Source organism: Equus przewalskii, chromosome 9 (assembly GCF_037783145.1).
Source record: "Equus przewalskii isolate Varuska chromosome 9, EquPr2, whole genome shotgun sequence".
Taxonomy (NCBI): domain Eukaryota; kingdom Metazoa; phylum Chordata; class Mammalia; order Perissodactyla; family Equidae; genus Equus; species Equus przewalskii.
Genome location: NC_091839.1, coordinates 17,085,364 through 17,098,082, shown reverse-complemented (window position 1 = coordinate 17,098,082; position 12,719 = coordinate 17,085,364). Strand labels below are relative to the sequence as shown.

Below are 12,719 nucleotides of genomic sequence, written 5' to 3'. Positions count from 1 at the left end.
AAACGCCCTGGTTGGGGCCGGCCCGGTGGCACACTGGTTAAGTGCGCACGTTCTGCTTCGGCGGCCCGGGGTTCGCTGGTTCGGATCCCGGGTGCAGACATGGCACCGCTTGGCACACCATGCTGTGGTAGGCGTCCCACATGTGAAGTAGAGGAAGATGGGCACAGATGTTAGCTCAGGGCCAGTCTTCCTCAGCAAAAAGAGGAGGACTGGCAGTAGTTAGTGCAGGGCCCGTCTTCCTCCAAAAAAAAGCCCTGGTTGTGAGCAAGTCCAAAAAGTACAGAAATGCATCACGTGCTCAGAATAAAGCCCTCCACGTCCCTCCCCGCAGCCCTGCTTCTGACCGACTTCCCACTGTTTGGCTGTACACTTCAGGCTGCTGCCCATACAGGTGTTACACACATATATTGGGTTGGATTAATGCCGTCAAGTCGATTCTGACTCCCGGCAACCCTGTGTGCAACAGAGTGGAGGCCTGCGCCACCGTCTGCCCTTCCGGCCTCCATCAGACACGCTCCGCTGCTGTTCACAGGGTGTTCATGGCCAGTTTCCTCGCAAGTGGGTGCCCGGGTCCCTCTTCCTGGTGTGTCTACTCTGGAAGCTCCGCTGAAACCTGTGCACCATGGGGGCCCTGCTGGTGTTTGAAATCCCAGGGGCACAGCTTTCAGCATCACAGCCACACGCAGCGGCCGCTGTCCTGCCAGTTCCCTGACTGGGAAGGGGACCCAGGCCAGGGTGAGAGCCCCGAATCCTAACCACTAGACCCCCCGGCCGGCTGCACACGTAGATGCAGGTACTCAGAAAAGGATGAGCTCACACTACATTTAATGTCTTACTGATTTTTTTTGTTCTTTTTGTAACTTGATGTACACAAAACTGTACATAATCGAAGTGTAAGATTTGATGTCTTGACATATTCGTACACCTGTAAAACCATCACCACAACCAAGATAATGAACGCATCCATCCCCCTCGAAGTTTCCTCCTGCCCCTTGGGAACCCCTCTTTCCTGCCCCGCCCCGTCCCTGGTCCGCTCCTTACCTACTGTCTGTCACTATGAATTGATTGGCACTGTCTGGCTTCTTACACTCAGCATAATTATTTTGAGATTTCGAGATTCGTCCGTGTTGTCGTGTACTGGTGGTTCACTCCCTTTTATGGGCGAGGAGTGTTCCATTGTGCGGATGCACCACAGGTTAATCATCCACCTGTCGATGGATATCTGGGTGGTTTCCACTGATCGACAGTTACGATATAGCTGCCGTGAACATTTGCATACAAGTCTTTATATGGATATGTACTTTTTCCAGGGGTAAATACCTACGGGGAACGAGTGGACCATAGGGCAGGTATATGTTTAACTTTCTAAGAAACTGCCAATCTGTTTTCCAAAGTGGTTGTGCCATTGCACATGTCCACCAGCGGGTACGCGGGCTCCAGTTACTCCACGCCCTCGTCAACACTTGATGTGGTTGGTCTTTTTAATTTTAGCCGTTCTAATGAGTGTGTGGTATCTCAGTGCATTTCCCTGATTACTAATGATGCTGAGCATCTGTTCATGTGCTTATTTGCCGTGGGCCTTCCCTGCTGAGGTGTCTGTTCACGGCTTTTGCCTGTGTTTTTGTTGGGGTGTTGGTGTCTTTTTGAGTTGTAGGAGATCTTTATTTGTTCTGGACAGAAGTCCCTTATCCAGATATATGCTTTGCAAATATTTTCTCCAAATCTACAGCTTTTCAGTCTCTTAGGAATGTCTTTTGAAGAAAAAAATTTAATTTTGAGTTCAACTTATTAATTTTTCTTTTATGGACCATGCTTTTGGTGTCATATCTAAGAAATCTTTGCCTGACTCCAGGTCACAAAGATTTCTCCTACATCTTCTTCTAGAAGTTTTATCATTTTAGGTTTCACATTTAGATTTGTGATCCATTCTGGGTTAATTTTTGTATGGGCTACAAGGAATAGATAGAAGTTCATTTTTTCCATGTGGATATTTAATTGTTACGGTGCCTTTTGTTGTAAAAACCATATTTTTACCCACTCAGTTGCCTTTCCACATTTGTTAAATGTCAGGTGGCCATATACGTACTGGTCTGTTTTGGACTCTGTTCTGTTCCATTGATCCATTTGTCTACCATAAGCTGTTACCACACTGTCGTTATTACTGGAGTTTTCTAAGAAGTCCTGAAATCAGAAAATGTTAGTCCTTCGACTTTGTTATTCTTTTTCAAAGTTGTTTGTTTTATTCTACGTCCTTTACATTTCCATAGGAATTTTAGAATTCGTTTGTCAGTTTCTTTAAAAAAACTTCAGCTCTGCTGGGATTTCGATGGACACGGTGTTGAGTCTATCAATGATCAGTTGGGGAGAACTGACATCATGGCAATATTGCGTCTTCTGCCCCAGGAACAAGGCATAACCTCTCTAGTTATTTAAATCCTTAATTTCTCTCAGCAATGTTTGGAAGTTTGCAGTATACAGATGCTGCACACCTTTCGTCAGATTTATTCCTAAGTACTTCTGATTTCTGTGCTGTCATAGAAGGTCCTTTTTTATTTTGATTTCCAATAGTTTGTTGCTTGTGTGTATAGAAATAAAATTGATGTTTGTATTGATCTGTTCTGCAGCCTTGCTAAACTCACTTAGTAGTTTTTGTAGCTTTTTTGTAGATTCCGTTGGATTTTCTACATAGACAATCATGTCAGCTGCAGATAGAGTTTTTTTTCTTCCTCTCCAATCTGGATGTCTTCAGTTTTTTCTTGGCTCATTAGCCGCCAGTACACTTTCGAGTAGAAATGGCGAGAGTGGACATCCTTGTCTTGTTTATGATCTTCGAAAGGAAGCCATTCGGTCTTTTACCTCTTAAGTATGATGTTAGCTGTAGGTTTACTGTAGAAATCCTTCATCAGGTTGAAGAGGTTCCTTTTATTCCTAGCTTGCTGGGAGTTTATGTCAGCAGTGGATACTGGATTGTATCAGATGCTTTTTCTGCATCTTTTGAGATGCTTGTATGGTTGTTCTTTTTTAGTTTCCTATGATGAACTACATTGATTTTTGATGTTAAACCAAACTTGCCTTTCTGGGATGAGTTCCACTTGGTCATGGTATATTGTCCTTTTTATATATATATTATTGGATTCTGTTTGTTAAAATTTTGTTTAGAATTTTTCATCCATGTTCCTGAGGGATGTTGGTCTGTAGCTTTCTTGCCTTGTCATATTATCATCTGGCTTTGCTGTCAGGGTGACAGTGTCCTTACGGAATGAGTTGGAAGTGTTCTCTCTGCTTCAGTTTTTTGGAAGAGTTTGTTTAGAACTGGTTTCATTTCTTCCGCAAATGTTTGGTGGTGAAGCTACCTAAGCCTGGAGTTTTCTTCGTGGGAAGGTTTTGAACTGCAAATTCAATTTATTACCAGATGTAGAGCTATTCAGGCTATCAATGTCTTCTTGAGTGATTGTTGGTAGTTTTTGTCTTTCAAGGAATTTGTACATTTCTTCTCAGTTGATGATATATTAGCATACAGTTCATAATATCCTCATATTATCCTTTTTGTGTGTGTAGACTATAGTGATGTCACCTGACTCCTGATATTAGTCATTTGTCTTTTTATTTTGATCACTCTGGCTAGAGGCTTATCAATTTTATTGATTTTTCTCAAAGAACCAGCTTATGGTTATGTTGATATTTTCTATTTAGTTGATTTCTGGGGGCCGGCCCCATGGCTGAGTGGTTGAGTTCACGCACTCCACTTCAGCAGCCCAGGGTTTGGCCAGTTCGGATCCTGGGTGCTGACGTGGCACCGCTCATCAGGCCACGCTGAGGCGGCGTCCCACATGCCACAACCAGAAGGACCCACAACTAGAATCTACAACTGTGTACTGGGGGGCTTTAGGAAGAAAAGAAAAAAGAAGATTGGCAACAGATGTTAGCTCAGGTGCCAATCTTTAAAAAATATATAAATAAATACTTGATTTCTGCTCTGCTCTTTATTGGTTCCTTTCTTCTGCTTGCTTTGGGTTTCATTTGCTCTTTTTTTAGTTTCCGAAGGTGGAAGCTGAGGTCATAGATTTGAGACCTTTCTTCTTCCCTGATACAGGTGTTTAGTGCTATAAATTGCCCTCACAATACTGCTTTGATAAATTTTGGTGTGTTGGATTTTCATTTTTATTCAGTTCAAAATACTTTTTCACTTCCCTTTTCATTCCTTTTTTGACTTATGAGTTATTTAGAAGTGTGTTATTTAGGCTCCAAATATTTGAGGATTTTCCACGTCTCTTCTGTTATTGATTTTTAATTGAATGTCATTGTGATCAGAGAGATACTTTGTATGACTTGAATCATTTTAAGTTTCTTGACCCTTGTTCATGGCCCAGAACACGGTCTACATCTCGGTAAAAGATCTGAGTGCACTCATGGAAAGTGTATTTTGCTGTTTTGTTCAAGATCTTTCTAAAACGTCAGTTCAGGGTGGCTGACAGTGTGGTTCCGGTCTTCCGTACGTTTCCTGTCAACTTGTTCTAGCAATTATTGAGAATGAGATACTAAAATATTTGGCTGTAATTGTGGGTCTGTTTCCCTCTGCAGTTCTGTCAGTTTTTACTTCATGTATTTTGAAGCTCCTATTTAGAAGCATAAACATTTAGGATTCTTATGTCCTCTTGATTAATTTACCGTCTTATCATTATGAAATGATTTTGTTTATCCCTGGTGTTACTCTTTGCTCTAAAATCTATATTTTCTGATATTAATAGAGCCAGCCCCTCCAGCTTCCTTATGATGGGTGTTTGCATGTATATCTTTTTTCATCCCCTTACTTTCAACCTATTTGTTTTTTTATTTAAAGTGTGTTCTTGTAAGGAGCATGTGTTGGGGTGTTGCTTTTTTATTCCATGTCAAATAGTCGGCCTTTTAACTGGGGTGTCTACACCGTTCACACTGAGTGTGATGTTGAAGTGGTTAGAAGAAGTCCATCATCTTGCTGTTTCTTTTCAGTTTGTCTCATCTCTTCTTACTTCCGTACCCACTTATTCTGCCTTCTTTTGGATTAATGTAGTAAACTTTAGGGTTCTGTTTTATCTCCTTTGTTTGCGTACTGTCTGTAACTCTTTATTTTGGTGGTTGCTTTTGGGTTTATAGTTTATTGTATCATTAACTTATCACAGTCTGCCTTCAAGAGTTTGATACCACTTCACGTGCAGAAGGAAAACCTTACAGCAGCGTGCTTCCACTTCCCCTCCTGACCTTTATCCTGTTGCTGTTACGCATTTCGTTTTACGTACGTTATAACCCCACAATATGTTATCAGTGCTTTTGTTTAAACAGTCACTTGTCTTTTGGAGAAATTTAAATAATAAGTCATGTGTATTTACCCACATTGTTACCATTTTCATTGCTCTGCATTCCTTTGTGTAGATCCATATTTCCATCTAGTGTCATTTTCCAGAAGAAAGTAAATGTAAATCCTTTAACATCTCTTGTAGCGCAGGTTTGCTAGTAATGAATTCTTCCAGCTTTGGTAAGTCTAAAAGAGTATTTTGCCTTCATTTTTGAAAGATCTTTTGCTAAGTATAGAATTCTAGCCTGACAGTTTTTTTCTTTCAGTAATAAAGATGTTCCTCTATTTTCTCCTGGCTTTTATTGTATCCAACAAGAAATCTTCTGATTTCTTTGTCTTTGCGTTCCTCTGTTTATAATGTGTCTTTTTTCTCTGGCTGGCTGGCTGTAGGAATTTCTCTTTATCACTAGTTTTGAGCATTTTGATTATGATGTGCTTTGTGTGGTTTTCTTCATTTTTTTTCTTGTGCTTGGGGTTGGTTGAGCTTCTTAGATCTGTGGATTTATAGTTTTCATTAAATTTGGGGAAAATCAGCCTAATTTCTTCACATATTTCTTCTGTCCCTCCCTTCTCCTTCGAGGAGATATGTGTCAGGCTTCCTGTAACTGTCCCACAGCTCATTGATAGTCTTCATTTTTATTGATTTTTTTCTCTCTCTCTGTGTTTCATTTTCTGTAGCTTCTGTTGCTGTGTCTTCAAGTCCACTAATCTTTCCTTCTGCAGTGTCTAATCTGCCATTAATCTCATGAAGTGTAGCTTTCATCTCAGACATTGTAGTTTTCATCTCCAGAAGTTCTATTTGTTTCTCTTTTCTATCCTCCATGTCTCTACTTAGTTTCTTAAACATATATTATACAGTCTAATGTCCTTCCCTGCTCATTCTAACATATGTATCTGTTCTGGGTTGATTTTTTCCCCCCATCGTATGTCATATTTTCCTGCTTCTTTGCGTGCCTGGTCATCTTTCACTGGGTTGCAGGCCTTGTGAATTTTAGCTCGTTGGGTGCTGGATATTTTTGCGTTCTTATAAATATTCTTGAACTATGTTCTAGAACACAGGTACTTGAAAACAGCCTCTTCCTTTTGGGCATTGCTTTTAGATTTTTTTTTTTAGAGGGGCCCAGAACAGTTTTTTGTGTAGGTCTAATCATTCCTCATTACTGAGGCAAAACCCCTCTCATTCCTCTGCCAATGCCCCCTGGACTATGAGGTGTGCCCCCCGGCTGGTGGGAGCAGACACGTTCCCAGCCATGTGTGAGCGACAGACACCTTTCCCTCTGATCCTTTTGGATGGTTCTTTACCCAGTGGTGGGCAGTCTCCTCAAAGCACGGGCTGGTCAGCACTTGGCAGAACTCGAGGAGAGCTCTCTCCAGGTCTCTGGAGCCCTTCTTCTGTGCGGCTCCCTCCTCTGCCGCACTTCGTCCTGTGACTCTCACCACCTTGGTCTCCCCAGATGCTCCACTCCATCTCAACTCGGGGAGTCCACTGGGCTCTGCCTGGATCCCCCTCCCCTGGCTGATGCCTAGTGTCTTACCCACCGTTGCCTCATGTGTTTGGACTGTTTGTTTTCACTGTTGTGGATGGGAGGGTAAATCTGGTTCCTGCTGCTCCATCTTCTTTAGAAGCAGAAGCCCAACTTTCTTTTCAAACCTAGTGATATTTCTTAGGCAGGCAGAGGATGTACTGTTTTGACTCCCAGATTGTGAATACACACGAAGCTGAAAGAAATCCACGTGGAGAAAATGTTCTCTAAAGTGAGCTCCTGATGTTAAATGGCCAGCTTAATTTTCCTGAGAAATTTTCTTCCTAGAACAATTAAACTGTCCCATCCTTCTTGATTTTACAGAAGTTGTCGTTAATGGGCTCACTTCTTAGTGGAAGGAAGAGCAAATGGCAGGCTCCAAACGCCCTCGGATCCAGCCGTGCTCTCAGAACCTCCCCCTACGCTCGTGGGCCACTTTGCTCAGCCCTCTGGGGCTCTGCCTAGCTGCTGCAAAGGCTGTGTGGTCCACTGCATGGGGGCCTTCTGCTTTAATTAGCCCCTGTTGGTAAACCTGTGGCCATCAGGCCTGATGTCACCGTGAGCGTCCCTGTGGCATTCCTTCGTGTGCATCTTCCCATGGGGAAGGATTCCTGGGGTGGGCTTGCTGTTCAGAGCCTGCAGAGCTGAGATGGCGTTGGTCACGGTGCTTTCGCTCTGAACACCCTCATCACCCGGGAGGACTCTGTGATTCTCCGCCCCTTGTAGCAAAGGGGCACGCCAAGCCAGAGGGGAAAGATGTTTCAGGAGGGCTTTCAAAAAGTGGTGTTGGCCCCGTGGGGAGGGGACTTGGGGTCCACTGCGATACTCGTGGATGCTGTGAGCCGCTGCCCACAGCTGGCTTCTGTGTCCTTTCACTAGATCCAGACGAAGACTGTAGCCCAGTGTGTTGAGTATTATTACATCTGGAAGAAAATGATCAAGTTTGACTGCAGCCGAGCTCCCGGGCTGGAAAAGAGAGTCAAGAGAGATTCGGATGAGGTGGACAGGACAGAAGCAAAGGTAGACGGTCTGGGGTCTGGGGTCCAGCGCTGATCCAAGGCCCACTGCCCATCCAAGTCGCCGGCTAGGGGAGGGCGCCCCATGGGAGGGGCTTTCCTGCAGAGGATGTCAGTGCCCTGGATCCCGGCATCTCCCTTAGAAGGGCTTTTGCCCTTAACGCTGTTTTTGCCCCCTACAGGTCACTTGCAGCCCTCGGGAGAGACCCAGCCACCGTCCACCCTCTGAGTTAAAGATAAAGACCAAGAGCTACAAGAGGGAGTCCATCCTCAACTCCTGCCCAAACACTGGCCCCAAGCGGACCCCAGAGCCACCGGGGAGCGTGGAGGGCCAGGGCGTCTTTCCCTGCCGAGAGTGTGAGAGGTACCGGCCCTTTCTGCGAAGTGCTCACGCCAGCCCGCCCTCAGCCCCCTGCGGTTGCCCTCAGGGCGACCTGCCTGCCCCTGCTCTGACCCCTGTCCCCGGGTGACTCCTAGGGTGTTTGACAAGATCAAGAGTCGAAACGCCCACATGAAACGGCACCGGCTTCAGGACCACGTGGAGCCCATCGTCAGGGTGAAGTGGCCGGTGAAGCCCTTCCAGCTGAGGGAGGAGGAGGAGGAGGAGATCGGGGCTGACATCGGGCCCCTGCAGTGGTGACTCCGGCTGGCAGCCGGGCGAGGCATCCGGTCGCGGAGGGGACCTCCAGCCCTGTCACGTCACATCTCCCTTCAGCCTCTCCAAGGTGTTTAGGGCACCCCTCTGCCCTCCCCGACCCCAACTCTCCCCCACTGGTCAGCCCAGCTTGCACACATGGCAGGCATTTGGTCACAAATAGGCAGGAGAAGCACACGGTCATCGGACCACCGTGAAGTCCGTGTCGGCTGGTGCCGGAGGCTCCATTCTCTCTAGGTTAATAGTCTCTCCTCTTTCGATTCCACTCCTCCCAGGGCAGGGAGGCTCTGGGAGGGACCACGTTAGATCTGCGGAGCTCTTAAATCTCAGCTCAGTTTGAGGGTTTTGTTCCATTTGTTAGATAAAGCCAAGACATAGAGAATCAGTGGGAAAATACCTTCAGATCTCCAACCTGTTGGGGCCCCCTCACCTTGGGGGTCTCTCTGCATTCCAAATTCAGTCCCTAGTCTTGCAATGACTTGTACATTGTTAGGTTTTTTTTGTACGTGTCGACTTGGAAATCTTATTAAATTGGGTTCTTGAGCAGCTGTCTCCTGGTTTCCCTGGCCTGTTGATCCAGCAGAGGCTTTGGAGCCCCTGCCACTCGCGGGACCCAAAGAGACGAGCAAGCCAGGTCCCCGCCCTGGAGGAGCTGGGGGCCATTCACTCATTGAGCAAGGGCCTACTGTGGCATGCGCCAGATGGTGCATGCAATGGGGACACAGTGACGCCAGAGGACAAACCCCTGTCCTCATGGAGCTTCCATGTTAGGAGCGGGGAGGTGGCAGTAATAAATAAGTGAGAAGGTGATTCTAGCTATCAATCGTGGGCAGGCGTTTGGTCCTAAGTTGTTAACAGAAGAGTCAGTACAGGTTTTAGCAATCAGGATGTCTCGTGGGCAGCGGCTGAGCCGAGAAACCGAGGACCACCAGCAGCGGCCAGCCTCGGTGTGTTGGCTGCCGCAGCAGCAACACTCCCCTCCTCGCTCACCAACATCTAAACCTTCCGGGGTGCGGGGAAGACACACGTCCCTCCCTCCCTCGGGTCCCTCCTCAAGAATGAGCAGAGCTGGGAGCAGCCCCCGGCCGAAGGCCCCTCAGGTCTCAGCAGCTGGAGCTGCAGGCCGTGCTCTTTCTAAACTGATCCCCGGCAGGCGGGCAGGAAATGGCCACAGTTATCCTGGACGCGCAGGATTGGCCTCCAGGACTGGGAAGAAACAGGTGCCCCCTCAAGTCCGTGGCCACCTGGATCAAAACTGGAATTCTGTTGGCCAGGAAGAGAAGAGGAAGCAGAAATGGGTAGGCAGACCTGGTGTTCGCCACAAAGAGACATGAAGAAAATAAAGCCGGGGGCCAAGTCCCCAGGGAGTGACAGGGTGTGGCAGCTGGCAGTAGGTGGACGGCCAGGGAAGGAGATCTGGATCCCAGGCTGTGGCCTGGAAAAGTGCAAACTCTGGCGAACGGAGGGCGTTGAGCTGCCTGGCCGCCGTGTGGAGGCTGGAGGAGGCTAGAGTGCAGGCCCGCATAGTAGATGGAAGGCTTTATGGTGAGGTGACCGTGGCCTGGGGTCGCAGTGAAGAGGGACAGAAACTCGGGGATTAGGGACGCATCTTACAAGTAGCCTCAGACCCGGTGATGTGTCACAGGTCACGGGGAAGGACAGATCAAGGCTGGCGTGGTAGGTTTGGGTTTGTGCAGCCGAGTAGATGCCCTTACCTCAGATGGAGAAGACGGGGACACGTCAGAGGACTCATTGCATCGAGGCGTGACTGTGTCTACGACAGCGAGTGCTGTGTTCTGAGGGACCGGCGGGGTGAAGGGGGGGTTAGTGTCACGAGGTTTCCCAGAGGGGCCACACTTCAGCTAAGTAAATCTTCCAGCTCAGGAGGGAGGAGGAGCAGAGGAGGAAGTGGAGTTTGAAGCCGTTGGGGCATTGTGGTTAAGAGAAAGGGCGCAGGCGTCAGATGAACCAGAATTTACATTCTGGCTCCTCTTCTTTGTGACCTTGGGCAAGTCACTTTCCCTGTCTGAGCCTTAGTTTCCTCATTCTGTAAAGTGGGATGGAAAATGCCTACCCTTATCTATCTGTGGAATGAGAAAATGGAAATTAAGTATTTGGCAGGGTGTAGCCACCTGAACCGAGTAGCTACCGTGTAATGAGCAGCGAGCACTCATGCTGTTGCCGTTACTCTTTGGGTCCCACCCTAAATAACAGGTTCTGCTTGATGACTCTGTAAATGAAAGACTCTGGCTTGAATGGTTGGGTGGTATATTAGATATCTATTGCTGCATAACAAATTATCCTGAAATTTAACAGCTTAAAACAAAGGGAAGCTTTTATAATAGTCCTGCTTAGACGGGCACGGAACCGAAACTGCTTGTGGTAATCCAGACTTACCCCCGACCTGATCTGTGGTCAGAGTACAGTGGCAACGACAAGTGGGTGGTGCAGAAGAGTCTCTGAATGTCAGCAGAGAGCTGGGCGAAGGTTTCTTGGGGATTAACCACCCTCCCAAAGCCAACCTCCACCCCCAGCCCATCCTCAGATAACAGCATTTTCCCAAGCGGCACTCCTGGAATTATCTGCTTCGTAATCATCTGGGGGTCCTGTAAAAAAATGCTCGTGTACCCCACCACAGACTTTCAGAATCAGAATCATGGTGGGTAGGACCTGGAACTGAAAGTTTTTAAAAGCAGCTTTCTTAGTAGAATAGTTTTTAGATTTATGGGAAAATTGGGAAGATGGTACAGAGAATTCCCACACTCCCCACACCCAGTTTCCCCTATTATTAACATCTTACCTTAGTATGGTACATTTGTTACAATTAATGAGCCACTAGTCATACATTATTATTAACTAAAGTCCATACTTTATCCCGATTTCCTTAGTTTTTACCTAATGTCCCTCTTCTGTTCCAGGATCCCACCCAGGACACCACATTACATTTAGTAGTGATATCTCCTTAGACTCCTCTTGGCTGTGACAGTTTCTCAGACTTTCCTTGTTTTTGATGACTGTTTAAAGGAGTTGTGGTCAGGTATTTTGAAGACTGTGCCTCAAGTGGGATCTGACGTTTTTCTCATGAGTAGACTGGGAGAAAGCACACAGGTGAAATGACATTTTCACGTTACTGAGGGTGCATGCTGTCAGCGGGACTTCCCACTGCTGCGGTTAACCTCTGTCACCCGGCTGACAGTTCGTCAGGTTTCTACCCTGTAAACTTGGTTCCCCGCCTCCCTTCTCACACTGTACTCGGCGGAAGTCACTGTGCACAGGCCACACTTGAGGAGTGAAGAGTTACGCTCCACCTTCTTGAGGGTGGAGTATTTACATAAATTATTTGGAATTCTTCTGCACGGAGTATTTGTCTATCCTGCCTCATTTATTTATTCAGTCATTTCTATCAGCATAGGCTCATGGATATTTTGCACATTGGGTTATGATCCAATACTCCTTTGGTTTGTTGCTCAGATCGTTCCCGCTTTGGCCATTGGGAGCTCTTTCAGTTCGCCCGGGTGTCTCTTTGACATACGGCATCGCGTGTGTGTGTGTGCGCGTGTGTGTGTGTGTGTGTATGTGTGTGAGTGACACAGGGAGCGAGCGCGCGCTCTGGCGCTACAAGGTGCTCCAGGCTCATCTTGTGTCATTTCCTGCCCAGTCCTAAAACCAGCCATTTATCCGAGGGGCCCTGGTTCCTTTTATTGGAGAATGGTACTAAAAACTAAGATCTGAGCACTAGGCCTGCTCGAACCTGAATTTTTAACACGCTCCCACCAGCTATTTTTTATGAAACCAGAGTTAGGGGACGTCCGCTCTCCGTTTCTTTCACCGCCTCTCAAGTATTCCCCTGGCCTCACCAAACCAGTGTCAGCGCCCGCCGGCAGAGGGCGGAAGAGAAGGCAGACCGGTCCCTTCTCACCGCCGAGGCCTTCCCGAGAGGCGGACGCGCGATCGGGCGCGGGGCGGGGACGAAGCTCTGCGCCAAGAGCTGTCAGACCCGGGCGGGGCGCGCGTGCTTTCCGCCAGGGGCCGGGTGCTGTCACGTGACGGCCTGCGGTCAGCTGACTAGGGCCCAAGTTCGCCGCAGAGAGCGACCGCCGGGGCCGGAGGCTGCTGCTGATTGGTGGAGGAGGATCCATCCACTGGGCGGGGCCTTGACGGTGGGAGCTACCATTGGCTTGTGCCGAGTCACG

At 47.4% G+C, this 12,719-nt stretch overlaps 1 protein-coding gene across 4 annotated transcripts in view; it reads left to right on the top strand.

The window, feature by feature from the left end:
• Positions 1-9,078, top strand: part of ZNF541 (zinc finger protein 541) — a 38,333-nt gene extending 29,255 nt beyond the window's left edge. For all 4 annotated transcript variants that reach the window (XM_070633097.1, XM_070633096.1, XM_008539295.2 and 1 more), the window contains exons 15-17: positions 7,735-7,875; positions 8,054-8,235; positions 8,349-9,078. In XM_070633097.1, the coding sequence (XP_070489198.1) occupies positions 7,735-7,875; positions 8,054-8,235; positions 8,349-8,511 (486 nt within the window). In that variant the 3' untranslated portion in view covers positions 8,512-9,078. The remainder of the gene's footprint in view (positions 1-7,734; positions 7,876-8,053; positions 8,236-8,348) is intronic.
• Positions 9,079-12,719: the final 3,641 nt, after the last annotated feature.